General features: G+C 40.1%; 1 protein-coding gene across 2 annotated transcripts in view; it reads right to left on the bottom strand.

The window, feature by feature from the left end:
- Positions 1 to 11,191: 11,191 nt before the first annotated feature.
- LOC132393901 (uncharacterized) overlaps positions 11,192 to 18,129 on the bottom strand; it is a 40,944-nt gene continuing 34,006 nt past the window's right edge. For both annotated transcript variants that reach the window (XM_059969326.1, XM_059969330.1), the window contains one exon: positions 11,192 to 11,886. In XM_059969326.1, the coding sequence (XP_059825309.1) occupies positions 11,849 to 11,886 (38 nt within the window). In that variant the 3' untranslated portion in view covers positions 11,192 to 11,848. The remainder of the gene's footprint in view (positions 11,887 to 18,129) is intronic.

Here is an 18,129-nt window from a genome sequence, read left to right as displayed (position 1 = left end):
CAGGACCTCTTCCTTTTTCCTACCTATGTCACTGGTACCATGACCTATGTACCATTCACCGTCCCACTTCAGGATACCTTGGACACGATCAGAAATATCCCGGACCCTGGCACCAGGGAAGCAAACTACCATCCTGGTCTCCTGATTGCATCCACAGAATCACCGACCTGACCCCCTAACTATTGAGTCCCCTATTACTACTGCCTTCCTCTTCTTTTCTCTATCCTTCTGAGCTACAGGGCCAGACTCTGTGCCAGAGACACGGCCACTGTTGGTTCCCCCAGGTAGGCTGCCCCCGCCCCAAATAATACTCAAACAGGAGTACTTATTGTCAAGGGGTACAGCCACTGGGGTACTCTTTAGTACCTGACTCTACCCCTTCCTCCTCCTAACCATGACCCACCTGTCTGCCTACTGTGCTTCCAATGTGACCACCTGCCTGTAACTCCTCTCTATCAACACCTCACTTTGCCTGACCGAAGGTCATCGAGCTGCAGCTCCTGTTCCCTAACACAGTCCCTTTGGATCTGAAGCTTGGTGCACCTGGTGCAGATTTGGAGATCCAGGAGGCTGAGAGACTCCAGGACCTCCCACATCTGACACTGAGAACAACAAGCTGCCTGACACTCATACTTCCCCTTTCCTCCATTAACAGGGTCACTCCATAGCCTGCAAATGGCGCTGCCCGCTGTTTAAGGCTGTGTCCTTTTTAAATCTTCCATGCTTCACTGCCTGACATCACACGCCTGCACAGTCCCGCCTCCCTTAACTCTGATGAGAACAAGAAAAAATCAAAATGGCTCTCTCTGCACTCCCGTTCTGCTCCTCCAACTTCCTTCTCCAAAGAATTGTTTTGGATGTGTTTTTCTTCCCTTATCTAATATTATGAAGGTTACTCTCAAAATTGAAGGTTGTTTTGTTTTACAAAAAAAAAAGTTACTTCTGTTACGAAATCCCGTAACTGGATCACTTACCAGCAAAGATAGAGAGGTCTGTTGAAGTCTGATGGTACTATTTTTAAAAGTCTTTATTTATGAAGAGGTACAAAAATACGATTAATACAAACATTCAGATACTATATGTTGTCACTACTCAATCTAAAAGCGCGGGTCTAATAATAATCATCAATAAGAAACAACTCAATCATTTGTCTAGGGGAGAATATATTGTCCGATGAAAATATAAAAGTCACTCAAGTTCCTGCAGGCTTCTGGCTTTCGTGGGGGGGGGGGGGGGGACCGCTGGGTTTTCACTTGTTGGAGAGAGAGAGAGATTGGTGAGAAAAGAAAACTTGCCCGGGTCTTTATGAAGCAACTCCGTTGAATCAGGGGAGTGGGCTTCCCCGTTGTTAGCTAAAAGTGGTTTTCTGTGATTCCAGCCACAGATTCCAGGCACGGAATCGAACACATGTGGCTTCCTTCAAGTGGCTTCCTGCTACTACGGGATCGCTCTCTAGTGTCTTCTGGTGCGTCTGAAGGGTTTGTTCCCCCCAGACCCTCCTTTATACTTCCTCACGGGGTCTCAGGTGTCAATCAGGTTGGGATGATGCAATCTCTCTCTCAACCAGCCCACTTTGCCCGAGGGCTTGCACGTGGTCTCCATGAGATAATGGTCAATGACGCATTATTTTACATTGCGGTGGAATGAGGTCTTCGGCACGTCTCTCTCTCTCTCCCATTTCCTGGGTCTACTGACCCCCCCTCAACTAGTGCTCTTGCGATTCTCACAAAGGAGGGGGCTCCCCCACCACTTCGGCTCCTCAGAGCTGTGGTGCATTCATAACACTTCCAACTTAATTATATTGAGTTATATGTTGACTATAACAAGTTTTGTTTTCGGTGGAGGGAGGCAAAGATTGTTTTTTTCATTTTTTTATTTTTTTATTTAGGTAGGTGAAGTCTATATTCGCTTTCTATGCCTTCTTTGGGTCTTGTGTCCATTGATACTGACTTATTTCTGGGCTTTTTAGTTTGGGTGTTTTTTTTTCTTTTTTTCCTTTTTTTTTTCCTTTTTTTATCCCTATTATGGAATCCCAGACCATACGCAAATTATTATTATTGTTGTTTATCTCCACCAGTTTGGACTACCTTATCCTGATATGCATCTCACTATTCTTTTTAGATACAAAGTCTCATGATGATATCAAAACAGTTTACGTTTTAAGTTGGAATGTCCATGGTTGGAACCATCCTAGTTAAAGCTATTATCAGTTTTATGCAAACTCTCAGAGTAAAATTAGAGGTGTTTCTATTTTTATTGATTCGAATATCTCTGTTAATCAGGAGGATATTATAGCCAATGCTAATGGTAGATTTTTGATTGTTAAAGGAATAATTTATAATAGGAAAATGGTTTTGGTTAATATTTATGGACCAAATGTTGATGATCCCTCATTTTTAAAGCTGTCTTTGCTCTATTACCAGATTTAAATGAATATATGTTATTAATGGGTATTGATTTTAACACTTGTTTAAGGCCTTTAATGGATAAGTCATCATCCAAACATCAACCCCCTAATCGTTCTGCATTACTTATTAATTCATTTGTAATTGATATTGTCGTAATTGAAATTTGGAGGCATATGCATCCTAGTGATAGAGAATACTCTTTTTTTCTCACATGTTCATAATAAATATTTGAGAATCGATTATTTTATAGTCGACCTCGATTTCTATTTAATGTTCAGAAATGTGAGGATGAAGCAATTGTTATCTCTGATCATGCTCCTTTAAACCCAGTATTTGAATTGAAAGATGTTGCTTCTACTAGACCATTTTGGCGTTTTCCAGAACATTTGTTACAAAGTTCAGAATTTGTTGAGTTTATTGAAACTCAGATAAAAGAGTTTTTTTTTCTCTTTAATAATATAGGAAACATCTCAAAGTTAGTAATGTGGGATACATTAAAAGTCTATTTACATGGTCAGATTATTTCATATATAGCTAAACTGAAGAAACAAACAAGAATGGAATTAGATAAAATCTCTGAACAAATTAAAGATTTAGATAACAACAATGCAACCTCTCCAAATGTTGTTTCATGTAAAAGAAGAGTAGAATTACAATCACATTATAATTTATTATTAACATATCCTATTGAAGGATATTTGCTTAAATTGAAAAGTCAGCTTTATATTTTTGGGAATAAAAATAATAAGCTCTTAGCTTCTCAGTTAAGCGTAGCTAGAGCTAAAAGACAAATTTTAAAGATACATAAAAATAATGGAGATATAGCAAGTAACCATGAAGATATCAATAATATTTTTCAAGATCTTTATTCTGATCTTTATAGATCTCAATTTTCTGCAGTTTCCTCCAAAATGGAGGCTTTTTACATAAGATTACATTTCTTCAAATTTCTGTTGAAGATCAACAAATGCTTGACGCTCCAATTACTGAGCATGAAATTCAGAAAGATATTCTATTAATGCAATCAGATTAAGTTCCTGGATTTGATGGCTATTTGATAGGATTTTACAAAGAAATTTGAAAGATTACTTACTCCGTATCTTTTGGAAATATTTCATGAATCCTTTGAGAAGGGTAGTTCACCGTCTTTTTATGAAGCATTTATTTCCTTAATCCTTAGGAAAGATAACGAGTCTACTGAATGTTCAACATATAGACCTAGTTTGCTATTAAATGTGGATGCAAAAATTCCATCTAAGATAATGGCTAACCATTTTGAAAATGGGGAAATCAATAGATCCGTTCTTTCTCAGATTTATTTTGTGATGGTCGATTAATGACTTTTGAAGAGTTAATTAACAAATATTCTCTCACTCATACACACTTGCTGCAATATCTTCAGGTTAGACATTGTTTACAACTATTTTTAACTAAAATCATCTCTATGGATCAAACGGGCTTTATTAAAGGCCTTTACGCTTTCTCCAATGTTCAAAGATTGATGAATATTATATATTTATCATTATCTAAGCAACCCCAATGTGTTATCTCTTTCGATGCAGAAAAGGCATTTGATAGATTTGAGTGGCCATACTTGTTTAAAGTTAAATGGACAGGAAAGGAGTGGAGGGTTATGGACTGAGTGCGGGTAGGTGGGATTAGGTGAGATTAAGAATTTGGCACGGACTAGGAGGGCTGAGATGGCCTGTTTCCATGCTGTGATTGTTATATGATTATATGGTTACTAGAAAAAATTGGTTTTGGTAATAATTTTAATACGTGGATTCAAATGATTTATAAGAATCTTATTGCCATGGTTATTACTAATAATTTCAAGTCATTTTTTTTCACCTTCACGTGGTACTAGACAGGGATGTCCATTAAGCCCTTTATTATTTAATCTTGTATTGGAGCCTTTGGCCACAACACTACGTGAAGCTAAAAATATTCATGGTATTTCTATGAATGGAACCATACATAAGATTTCTCTTTATGCAGGTAATCCTTTGGTTTTTATTTCAAATCCTGAGGAATCAATTCCTAATCTTTTGGAAACACTAAAATATTTTGGTAAATTTTCAGGATATAAATTTAACTTGAATAAAAGCAAATTGTTTCCATTAAATACCCCTGTTCTTATATATAATGTTATTCCATTTAGAACTGTTAATTCTTTTAAATATTTAGGTATTATAATTACTAAAAAAATATAAAGATCTTTATAAAGCTAATATAGTTCCTTTAATGGACTCCATGAAACAACTATTTTCTAGATGGATTCCACTTACTCTTTCTTTAATAGGTTGTATCCATGCTGTGAAAATGATGATTCTACCTAATATTTATATATTTTCCAAAATATACCTATCTTTTTAACAAAAATTTTTGATCAAACAGACTCCCTTATTTCATCCTCTATTTGGAACAACAAGAGACCAAAAAATAATAAGTATCATTTACAAAAATCTAAAAATGATAGTGGACTTGCACTTCCTAATTTAAGACTGTATTATTGGGCCATTAATATCAGGCAATTACGTTTTTGGCTATATTGGATCGACAAGAGCCAAAAACCAGTTTGGTTTGATTTGGAATTAAAAGCAGTTAAACAATTTCATTTAACCTCAATATTAGGTGCACCATTACCTTTACAGCCCTCTAAAATTCCAAATTTAAATCTTTACCCTGTTATTAAACAGTCCTTACAGATTTAGTTTCAGTTTCACAATTTTAAACAACTTAAATTTCCTAGTTCTTTATATCAAAACTTTTTTATTTAAACCTTCAATAACTGATCCTATTTTTCTCCTATGGGGAAATAAATGGATCCATTCTTTACAAGATTTATTTTGTGATGGTCGATTAATTACTTTTGAAGAGTTAATTAACAAATATTCTCTCACTCATACACACTTTCTGCAATATCTTCAGGTTAGACATTATTTACAACAATACTTATCTAAGTTTCCATATTTGCAAGAATCTGATTTATTGAATACCATATTGAAATTAAATCCTTTAGTGAAAGGTTTCATTAGTAGAAATTATAATTTATTTTTACTACAGAAAGAGAACCTCTCACTAAAGATTAAATAAGTTTGGGAGAGAGAACTTGATATGACCTTTGTTAAGGAAGATTGGTTGTGAGTTTTGAAAAAGGTAAATTCTTCTTCTATATGTGCCAATCACTGTTTAATTGAGTTTAAAATTGTTCACCGTTATTATTTAACAAAGGAGAGACTAACTAAAATATTTCCTAGTATGGAAAACTACCGTGATAGGTGTAAAACTGAGGTAGCTACTTTGTCACATGTGTTCTGGTCATGTTCTTCATTAAAATCATTTTGGAAATCTTTATTTTTTACAATTTCTAAAGCTTTGAAAATTAATTTACAACCTAATAGATTGACTGTTCTATTTGGAATAGGTCCGCATCATATTCAGGGTATTTCATCTTCAGATCAACATGTAATTGCACTTGTTACATTGTAGGCAAGAAAGGCTATTTTATTAAAATGGAAAGATACCTCTGTCCCTACATTAATTGAATGGTTTTCTCAAGTAATGTTATGTCTCAGTTTGGAAAAAAATTAGAAGTAGAACTTTTAATCCCTGATTTGATTTTGAGAGAAGATGATGCTCTTTTGCCAAATACTATCATTTAATTTGAATTATTTTATATGGCTTGCTTCCAATCTTATTCTATATAAACGTGAATTGGCGGTTGATGATTCTTTTTCTTTTTATATATAGATGATGGTAAGATGTATTGCTCCGGGGGTTGATTCCTAATGGTTTTTTTCCCCCTTTTTTGTAGTCAGTGGGGTTTTTATTCTTAGTTAGTTGGGGTTCTCTTTTTTCCCTTCTTTTCTTTATATATTTTTTTCATTTTCATATATTGCAATCAGCTTTTTTCTCTTCAGCTTTATTAATTGTATACATATTAATTTGTTGAAGCTTTGTATTATTTTATAGCTGTAGAAGATTATGTATCCAATAAAAAGATTCTTTCATCCAGTGCCAATCGGAGAGTCTATTGAATGTTCCTAATGTGTCTGCCACAACCACCACCCCTGGCAGAGCATTGCAATCCCACTGTCTTGTAAATAAAATAACATTTGACTGCACTTCTCTCCAATCACCTGAATGTTAAGCCCCCTTTTACTGGCTATTTCCACCCTGGCTGTCCACTTCTCTTCATTTTTTCTAATGTCTTTACCAGTGAAACCCCTAAAAAGCATACATTACCCAGTTGCTAACTCCAAAATTCCATGCTTTTTCCATAAGACTGTTAGACATAGGAGCAGAATTAGCCATCTGGCCCATCGAGTGTGCTCCACCATTCAATCACAGCAAGCAGGCAGAGGAGTAAGTCACCGGGTTTTCCGGAAAAAGTTCAGTTTTTTTTTCAAACTACTCGGGATAAAAGAGGCACAACTGCGCAAGCATGTGACCTCAGAGCGCAGAAGATTTTAAAAGGGAATCAAGCTTCAATGGTTTTTCTGAATCACAGCAAGCAGGCAGAGGAGTAAGTCGCTGGTTTTTGGGATCCATCTTGGGGAAGGCATGACTTATACAGAAACGGTGGGTTACACCTGAACTCAAAGGGTACTAATATCCTGGAGGGATTGTTTAATATAGCTGTCAGGGAGGGTTTAACAGAGTTGGCAAGGGGAAGGAAACCAGGGTGTTAGGGTCAAGGAAGAGGAAAATAGAAATAAGTCAAGGAAGTCCTGCTGTTCAGGAGGATTTAAACTACTGTGGCAGGGGGATGGGAACAAGAGCAGAGAGACAGCGGGGGGTAAAATGAGGGTAGAAGCAAAAAGTTGTAAGGTGAAAAGTAGAAGTGGCAGGCAGGCAAATCCAGGGTAAAAATCAAAAAGGGCCACTTTTCAACATAATTGTATAAGGGCTAATAGTATTGTAAAAATGAGCCTGGCTTTGTGTGTCAATGCAAGGAGCATTCGTAACAAGGTGGATGAATTGAATGTGCAGATAGTTATTAATGAATATGATATAGTTGGGATCACAGTGACATGGCTCCAGAGTGACCAAGGATGGGAGCTCAAAATCCAGGGATATTCAATATTCAGGAGGGATAGACAGGAAAGAAAAGGAGGTGGGGTAGCGTTGCTGTTTAAACAGGAGATTAACACAATAGAAAGGAAGGACATTATCCTGGAGGATGTGGAATTGATATGGGTAGAGTTGCATAACACTAAGGGGCAGAAAACACTGGTGGGAGTTGTGTACATGCCACCTAACAGTAGTAGTGAGGTTGGGGGTGGCATTAAACAGGAAATTAGAAATGTGTGCATTAAGGGACAGTAGTTATAATGGGTGACTTCAATCTACATGTAGATTTGGTGAACCAAATTGATAAGGGTGCTGAGGAAGAGGATTTCTTGGAATGTATGCGAGATGGTTTCCTGAACCAACACGTCGAGGAACCAACTAGAGAGCAGGCCATTCTAGACTGGGTATTGAGCAATGAGGAAGGGTTAGTTAGCAATCTTGTCGTGCGAACCCCATTGGGTAAGAGTAACCATAATATGGTGGAATTCTTCATTAAGATGGAGAGTGACATAGTTAATTCAGAAACAAAGGATCTGAACTTAAAGAAGGGTAACTTTGAAGGTATGAGATGTGAATTTGCTAAGGTAGACTGGCAAATGATATTTAAAGGGTTGATGGTGGATATGCAATGTCAAGACTGTAAAGATCGCATGGATGAACTACAACAATTGTTCATCCCAGTTTGGCAAAATAATAACCCAGAGAAGGTAGTGCACCTGTGGCTGACAAGGGAAATTAGGGATAGTATCAAGTCTAAAGAAGAAACATACAAATTAGTCAGAAAAAGCGGCACATCTGAGGACTGAGAGAAATTCAGAGTCCGGCAGAGGAGGAAAAAGGACTTAATTAGGAAAGGGAACAAAGATTATGAGAGAAAGCTGGCAGGGAACATAAAAACTGACTGTAAAAGCTTTTATAGATATGTGAAAAGAAAAAGATTGGTTAAGACAAATGTAGGTCACTTACAGTCAGAAACAGGTGAATTGATCATGGGGAACAAGGACATGGCAGACCAACTGAATAACTACTTTGGTTCTGTCTTCACTAAGATGGACATAAATAATCTTCCAGAAATAGTAGGGGACCGAGGGTCTAGTGAGATGGAGGAACTGAAATACATGTTAGTAGGGAAGTGGTGTTAGGTAAATTAAAGGGATTAAAGGCAGATAAAACCCCAGGGTCAGATGGTCTGCATCCCAGAGTGCTTAAGGAAGTAGCCCAAGAAATCGTGGATGCATTAGTGATAAATTTTCAAAACTCTTTAGATTCTGGATTATTTCCTGAGGATTGAATGGGGGCTAATGTAACCACACTTTTTAAAAAAGGCGGGAGAGAGAAACCAGGGAATTATAGACTGGTTAGCCTGACATTGGTGGTGGGGAAAATGCTAGAGTCAGTTATCAAAGATGTGATAACAGCACATTTGGAAAGTGGTGAAATCATCAGACAAAGTCAGCATGGATTTCTGAGAGGAAAATCATGTCTGACGAATCTTACAGAATTTTTTGAGGAAGTAACAAGTAGAGTGGATAGGGGAGAACCAGTGGATGTGGTATATTTGGATTTTCAAAATGCTTTTGACAAGATCCCACACAGGAGATAAGTGTGCAAACATAAAGTTCACAGTATTAAGGGTATGGTATTGATGTGGATAGAGAATTGGTTGGCAAACAGGAAGCAAAGAGTGGGAATAAACGTGACCTTTTCATAATGGCAGGCAGTGACTAGTGGGGTACTGCAAGGCTCAGTACTGGGACCCCAGTTGTTTACAATATATATTAATGATTTAGATGAGGGAATTAAATGCAGCATCTCCACGTTTGCAGATGACACGATGCTGGGCAGCAGTGTTAGCTGTGAGGAGGATGCTAAGAGGATGCAGTGTGACTTGAATAGGTTAGGTGAGTGGGCAAATTCATGGCAGATGCAATTTAATGTGGATAAATGTGAGGTTATTCACTTTGGTGGCAAGAACAGGAAAACAGATTATTATCTGAATGGTGGCAGATTAGGGAAAGGGGAGGTGCAACAAACCTGGGTGTCATTGTTCACCAGTCATTGAAAGTGGGCATGCAGGTACAGCAGGCGGTGAAAAAGGCAAATGGTATGTTGGCATTCATAGCAAAAGGATTCCAGTAGAAGAGCAGGGAGGTTCTACTGCAGTTGTACAAGGCCTTGGTGAGACCACAGCTGGAGTATTGTGTGCAGTTTTGGTCCCCTAATCTGAGGAAAGACATTCTTGCCATAGAGGGAGTACAAAGAAGGTTCACCAGATTGATTCCTGCGATGGCAGGAGTTTCATATGAAGAAAGATTGGATCGACTAGGCTTATACTCGCTGGAATTTAGAAGATTGAGGAGGGATCTTATTGAAACATAAAAAATTCTAAAGGGATTGGACAGGCTAGATGCAGGACGATTGTTTCCGATGTTGGGGGAATCCAGAACGAGGGATCACAGTTTAAGGATAAAGGGGAAGCCTTTTAGGACCGAGATGATGAAAAACTTCTTCACTCAGAGAGTGATGAATCTGTGGAATTCTCTGCCACAGGAAACGGTTGAGGCCAGTTCATTGGCTATATTTAAGAGGGAGTTGGATATGGCCCTTGTGGCTAAAGGGATCAGGGGGTATAGAGAGAAGGCAGGTATAGGTTTCTGAGTTAGATGATCAGCCATGATCATACTGAATGGCGGTGCAGGATTGAAGAGCTGAATGGCCTACTCCCGCACCTATGTTCTATGTTTCTATGTTTCAATCATGGCTGATCTTTTTTTTTCCTTCCTCAGCCCCACATCCTGGCTGGTCTTCTCCCCATGACCTTTGATACCGTATCCAATCAAGTACCTCTGCCTTCTGTACCCAGCAAGCTAGACTCCACAATTCCTCAAATTCACCACACTTTGGCTAAAGAAATTTCTCCACATCTCTGTTTAAACGGACATCCCTCTATACTGATGCTGTGCCCTCTTGTCCTAGACTCAGCCACCATGGAAAACATCCTTTTCACTCTGGCTAGGCCTTTCAACATTTGAAAGGTTTCAATGCGATCCCCCTCATCCTTTTAAATTCCAGAGAGTACAGACCCAGAGCTATCAAAAGTTCCTCGCATGACAACTCTTTCATTCCCGGAGTCATCCTTATGTACCTCTTTTGAATCCTCTCCAATGGCAACATATCTTTGACTAGATGAGGAGCCCAAAATTGTTCACAATACTCAAGGTGAGGACTCACCAGTGCCTTATAAAGCATCAGCATCACATCTCTACTCTTGTATTCTACCTCTTGAAATGAAAGTGAGCATTGCATTTGCCTTCTTCACCACCGATTTTACATGCAACTGGATAACTTTGCAGGCCACCCTTCAACATCTGTTGGTCTGATAAGTGTTCAAAAGTGTTTTTAAAAAAACCTCGGCACAAAGAAGGGACCTGTATTTTGATTTAGTTCATGATAATTTGGAAGTGTCTGTAGTTCGGCATAAATATGACATACTCCCAGATGTCCTCCAACACTAACCCCTTCCTTTGTGTGGGTTGCTGCACCTCAACATACAAGATTAAACACTAACAGTGACGGTAGAGGGAGTCAGTGGATCGGAGACGTTGGTCAAAGTCTGTGACATCTTCATCCTTTATAAGTATATTTCTGTGTTTACTCTTTGAATGCCCCAGAGAGTTTTCATGTCTCACCATAAAAAATGGAACATCTTTTGGATACAAATCATCGTTTAATGAGAAACATAAGAAAATCTACAGATGCTGAAAATCCAAAGCAGCTCAAACAAAATGCTGGAGGAACTCAGCAGGTCAGGTAGCATCTATGGAAAAGAGTAAATAGTTCATTTCAGGCCCTGGCCACTAGGCCAACTGGTGGTGTAGTGGCATCAGCACTGGACTTCAGAGTGAAGGCTCCCCGGTTCAAACCCAGCCTAGGCTCCTAGGCATGCTTTCCACTCTGGGTTGAGCATTGAGCTTGCAACTGGAACTCATAAAAAAGAAATTGCCTGCTACAGAAACATCAGCTTTTAAACTCCCTGCAATGTCTTTCCTTCCAAGACCCTTTGTCAGGAATGACGACAGGTAGCTGTGACCTTGTGATAATAGATGAAGTTCCCCCATACTGGACCTGCCACTCCCTTGTATAGTTTCCCTTGTGTGGGGTGACATTAAAGTCTTTTTCATATATCAATCAAGGTTCTTCAATTGCCCCCCCTTTACAGTTTCTATAAGCCCCGAAAGGGTACAAGACCAAGTCCATTCCATGGGATCAGTGTCTTCTCTGTCCTGATCTCTTCTCTGGATATCACACAGGATCTTGTCTAGTTGGGTACGCTTGCCAAAGTAGAACTGCGAGGAAGAGGCCGATCATAAAAGCTTGAGACCGTCTGATACACGAGCGCTTTCTGGAAAACAAAAAAAGATCTGCTTTTATTTCAGCCAAAATATCTTATTCACATTGTACAAGGCTTCCTGAGTCTAGGTAATGTGGCACTGATTGTTCCTGTATGAAGATGCCAAATTGCATTACCTTGGGCATTGCAACAATTTCAGCCATTTGTGGAGGGGTGTTTGAGTAATGTACCCATACCTTCCCACCCCTGCACATTTTGGAAGGTGTAAGAAGCTTGGTAGTTGGCGTGGGCCTGGGGATGTTAAAATTCATTAGGTTTTGTGTGGTAGTAATGGTAATAGTGCGATCACTCAAGAGGAGTATGATGTTCTCCTGAAGCATTATTCCATTCTTAGATCATGCCTGTGTGTGACTTTGTTTAATATGAGGATATAAAGGCAGCCACCACACAAATCTTGACAGATCAGGGTCCGTGTCCAGTGGCATGAATGCAAGATGGCTGCTGCAGCTTTCCTCCACCTTCACAGCTGTTGTGTCATCATCTTCCACCAGCTCCATGGTCGAAGTCTTGGTTGGATCGATCTTTGTCTGGAACCTTCTGTTGACCTTACCACCATGGGTGATGCTACCAGGAGCTGATCTCCAGAAGGCATCACCCTCTGTATCCTACAGCCAAACAATTGATATCTATTTGACTAGTTGACCCTGGATCTCACATGATCTGAACTTCCAGACCACTGTTCCACATGTGTCTCCATTTAGAGAAAGAGGTCTGAGAATCGGAGCAGGAGTGCTGCGAGAGCCATTTTTGATTTTCTCTTCTCATCAGGGTTAAGAGAAGTGGGACTGTGCAGGCATGTGATGTTGGGCAGTGAACTGCAGAAGATTTAAAAAGAACACAGTGGGCAGCGTCGTTCTGCGGGCAGTGGAGTGAGCCAGGAACAGAGTGAAGGCTCAAGGGCTTGGGCTCAATGGGCATAGGCAGAAACGGGCGAGGCAAGGTAGGTTTAGGTTTCAGTTTTTCCTGTTATTTGAGGAAAGGGGGAATTATGAGTGTGAGGGCAGCTTGTTGTTCTCTGTGTTGGATGTGGGAGGTCCTGCAGTCTTCTAGCCTCCTGGACGTCCATATCTGTGCCAGGTGCGCTGAGCTGCAGCTCCTAAGGGACCGTGTTAGGGAACTGGAGCAGCAGCTCAATGGCCTTTGTCTGGTCAGGGAGAGTAAGGAGTTGGTAGAGAGGAGTTGCAGGCAAGTGGTCACACCAGGGCCACAGGAGGCAGACAGGTGGGTCACAGTTAGGAGGGGGAAGGGGAAGAGTCAGGTACTAGAGAGTACCCCAGTGGCTGTATCCCTTGACAATAAGTACTCCTGTCTGAGTACTGTTGGGGGGGGGGGGGGCAGCCTACCTGGAGGAAGCGACAGTGGCCGTGCCTCCAGCACAGAGTCCGGCCCTGTAGCTCAGAAGGGTAGAGAAAGGAAGAGGAAGGCAGTAGTAATAGGGGCCTCGATAGTTAGGGGGTCAGATTGGTGATTCTGTGGAAGCAGTCAGGAGACCCGGATGGTAGTTTGCCTCCCTGCTGCCAGGGTCTGGGATGTTTCTGATCGTGTCCAAGATATCCTGAAGTGGGAGGGTGAGGAGCCAGAGATTGTGGAACATATCGGTACCAATGACATAGGTAGGAAAAGGGAAGAGGACCTGAAACGAGAGTATAGGGAGTTAGGAAGGCAGTTAAGAAGAAGGACCGCAAAGGTAGTAATCTTGGGATTACTGCCTGTGCCACGTGACAGAGACAGTAGGAATGGAATGAGGTTGAGGATAAATGCGTAGCTGAAGGATTGGAGCAAGGGGCAGGGCTTCAAGTTTCTGGATCATTGGGACCTCTTTTGGGGCAGGTGTGACCTGTACAAAAAGGACGGGTTATGCTTGAATCCTAGGGGCACCAATATTCTGGTGGGGAGATTTACTAAGGCTACTGGGGAGACTTTAAACTAGAATGTTTGGGGGGTGGCTATCAAATTGACGAGACTAGGAGAGAGGAGGATAGTTCACAAATAGAGGAAGCTTGTAGACAGTGTGTGAGGGAGGATAGGCTGGTGATAGAGAAGGAGAGTGCTCAGACCGAAGATGTAGGGGAGAAGGAAAAAAAAATAAGAGAGTAAAGTCGTTTGCACCATTGGGGATAAACAGAGAGTAAAAGGTGGGGAATTTCTTAAATGCATTTATTTTAATGCTAAGAACATTGTAAGAAAGGTGGATGAGCTTAGAGCATGGATAGATATCTGGAAATATGATGTTGTAGCTATTAGTGAAACATAGTTGCAGGAAGAGTATGATTGGCAGCTAAATATTCCTGGATTTTGTTGCTTCAGGTGTGACAGAAGCGGAGGAGCAAAAGGGGGAAGTGTTGCATTGCTTGTCAGAGAAAATTACTTTTCAGTGGTGCTTTGGCAGGATAGATTAGAGGCCTCGTATAGGGAGGCTATTTGGCTGGATTTGAGGAATGGGAAAGGTGTAGTAACACTTACAGGGGTGTATTATAGACTGCCTAATGTGGAGTGAGAATTGGAGGAGCAAGTTTGTAAGGAGATAGCAGGTATATATAGTAAGCACAGGGTTGTGATTGTGGGAGATTTTAATTTTCCACACATAGACTGGGAAGCCCATTCTGTAAAAGGGCTGGATGGTTTGGAGTTTGTAAAATGAGTGTACGATAGTTTTTTTTGCAGCAATATAGAGGTACCAACAAGAGAAGGGGCAGTGTTGGATCTCCTGTTAGGGAATGAGATATGTCAGGTGACGGAGGTAGTGTTGGGGAGCACTTCGGGTCCAGTGATCACAATGCCATTAGTTTCAATATAATTATGGAGAAAGATAGGACTGGACTCATGGTTGAGATTTTTGATTGGAGAAAGGCTAACTTTGAGGAGATGCAAAAGGATTTAGAAGGAGTGGATTGGGACAATTTGTTTTATGGGAAGGATGTAATAGAGAAATGGAGATCATTTAAATGTATAAATTTTGAGGGTACAGAATCTTTATGTTCCTGTTAGGTTGAAAGGAAAGGTTAAAAGTTTGAGAGAGCCATGGTTTTCAAGGTATATTTGAAACTTGGTTCAAAAAAAGAGAGAGATCTACAAGAAATATAGGCAGCATGGAGCAAATGAGGTGCTCAAGGAATATAAAGAATGTAAAAAGAATCTTAAGAAGGAAATTAAAAAACCTGAAAGAAGTTATGAGGTTGCTTTGGCAAGTAAGGTGAAAATAAATCCAAAGGGTTTCTACAGTTATATTAATAGCAAAAGGATAGTGAGGGATAAAATTGGTCCCTTAGAGAATCAGAGTGGACAGCTATGTGCAGAGCCAAAAGAGATAGGGGAGATTTTGAACAATTTATTTTCTTTGGTATTCACTAAGGAGAAGTATATTGAATTCTGTAAGGTAAGGGAAACAAGTACGGTAGTTATGGAAACTATGATGATTAAAGAAGAGGAAGTACTGGCGCTTTTAAAGAATATAAAAGTGGATAAGTCTCCGGGTCCTGACAGGTTATTCCCTAGGACCTTGAGGGATGTTAGTGTAGAAATAGCAGGGGCTCTGACTGAAATATTTCAAATGTCATTACAAACGAGGATGGTGCCAGAGGATTGGCATATTGCTCATGCGGTTCCATTGTTTAAAAAGGGTTCTAAGAGTAAATCTAGTAATTATTAGCCTGTAAGTTTGATGTCAGTGGTGGGTAAATTAATGGAAAGTATTCTTAGAGATGGTATATATAATTATCTGGATAGACAGGGTCTGATTAGGAACAGTCAACGTGGATTTGTGCGTGGAAGGTCATGTTTGACAAATCTTACTGAATTTTTGACGAGGGTAAAGCAGTGGATGTTTTCTATATGGACTTCAGTAAGGCCTTTGACAAGGTTCCACACGGAAGGTTAGTTAGGAAGGTTCAATTGTTCGGTATTAATATTGATGTAGTAAAATGGATTCAACTGTGGCTGGATGGGAGATGTCAGAGAGTAGTGGTGGATAACTGTTTGTCAGGTTGGAGGCCGGTGACTAGTGGTGTGCCTCAGGGATCTGTACTGGGTCCAATGTTGTTTGTTATATACATTAATGATCTGGATGATGGGGTGGTAAATTGGATTAGTAAGTATGCAGATGATTCTAAGATAGGTGGCGTGGATAATGAAGTAGGTTTTCAAAGCTTGCAGAGAGATTTAGGCTAGTTAGAAGAGTGGGTTGAAAGATGGCAGATGGATTTTAATGCTGATAATTGTGAAGTGCTACATTTTGGTAGGACTAATCAAAACAGGACATACATGGTAAATGGTAGGGCATTGAGGAATGCAGTAGAACAGAGTGATCTAGGAATAATGGTGCATAGTTCCCTGAAGGTCGCATCTCATGTGGATCGAGTGGTGAAGAAAGCTTTTGGTATGCTGGCCTTTATAACTCAGAGCATTGAGTACAGGAGTTGAGATGTAATGTTAAAATTATACAAGGCATTGGGAGGCCAAATTTGGAGTATTGTGCACAGTTTTGTTCACCAAATTATAGGAAAGATGTCAACGAAATAGAGAGAGGACAGAGGAGATTTTCTAGAATGTTACCTGGGTTTCAGCACCTAAGTTACAGAGAAAGGGTGAACACATTAGGTCTTTATTCTTCAGAGCGCAGAAGGTTGAGGGAGGACTTGATAGAGGTATTTAAAATTATGAGGGGGATAGATAGAGTTGATGTGGATAGGCTTTTTCCATTGAGAGTAGGGGAGATTGAAACAAGAGGACATGAGTTGAGAGTTAGGGGGCAAAAGTTTACGGGTAACAAGAGGGGGAACTTCTTTACTCAGAGAGTGGTAGCTGTATGGAATGAGCTTCCAGTAGGAGTGGTAGAGGCAGGTTCGGTATTGTCACTTAAAGTAAAATTGTATAGGTATATGGACAGGAAAGGAATGGAGGGTTATGGGCTGAGTGTGGGTCAGTGGGACTAGGTGAGTAAGAGTTTGGCACGGACTAGAAGGGCCGAGATGGCCTGTCTCCGTGCTGTAATTGTTATACGGTTATATGGGATCTTGCAAATGGCCTTGTTAACATCCACACAGACAACATCTGCCACCTTCCCCTTATCAAACCTCTTGGTCTCCTCTTAGAAAAAAAACACTCAATCAAGCTTGTGGGGTGTGACTTCCCACACAGAAAGCCATTTTGACTATCCAGAATCAGACCTCGCCATTCCAAATACAGTTTGGAATGAGAGGGTTAAGATCAGATGATATTATTTTAAATGGAATTGTCCACTCCATCCTCATAATGAGCAGGCATGTTAGTCAAGAATATAAGAAAAAACAAAGGTCTGGATTCATGGGGTCTGAGCCCTTCAAGTGTGTAGATGTAACACAAAGGAATATGATATGACAACTTTGGAGAGCAGTGAGAATGGTTCTGTTGACAATATATAAACTTGCTTTGAATTTATCTTCAAGGAAAGAAGAATGACTAGTTAGAAAATTCTGACTGACTGGAAAGAAACATGGGCTTTCTTGATCATGTCAGTTTTAGTAGTGAGCAAGCCCATCGGACTTGTCCCGGACAGGAAACATGAGCAATTCCAAGGACCTCTGAGTTCTCCACAGGACCCATCATTAAGTTTGTGTCCTTGACGTGACTGTTATTTTATCAATTATTTTATACTGAATTAAATGTTTGGAGAGAGCAGGCTACCCCAAAAAGAAATTGAACCACAGTGCTAAGAATGATATTTTTGGACTTGAAATGGTCAGGATGACAATGGAATTATCTGCATGAGACAAACAAAATATCACTTCAGCTGAGGTGAAGACTGTAGAGGAATGGGCAGAAAAGGTGGAGCTGAAAGGAATTGATGCCACCTGTAAGTTAGCCATGAGTCAGCAGCAGAAGGGAAGAATAGCAAGTGGACTCAGCAAAAGTATCACAAGATGACTGGCACCCCAACCATTGGGAGAGAAATTCTGGTACTCAAATGTGCTGATGGGGAAGGAGGTAAATATAGACAGGCAGCAGAGGCTGGAGCCCTGGACCAGACTAAACAGAACAGAGAGGCAATGACCAACTGGATCAGCTTTGTCCTTTGGTTGTGACCACAGAAACTACCACCTGGAATTGTAATACAATAGAATTACAGGAAGTTGGGAGCAGAATGAAGCAACAACTTGATGAATGTGGAACACAAAACTCTACATTCATCATCAAATGCCCAACTTTACTAATCCCTTCTGTCTACACAATGTCCAATGTGGATCAGTACTTGGAGCT

The sequence above is a fragment of the Hypanus sabinus genome, chromosome 1 (assembly GCF_030144855.1).
Source record: "Hypanus sabinus isolate sHypSab1 chromosome 1, sHypSab1.hap1, whole genome shotgun sequence".
Taxonomy (NCBI): Eukaryota; Metazoa; Chordata; class Chondrichthyes; order Myliobatiformes; family Dasyatidae; genus Hypanus; species Hypanus sabinus.
Note: the sequence above shows the minus strand (reverse complement) of the source record. Positions and strands in the feature narration are given on the sequence as shown.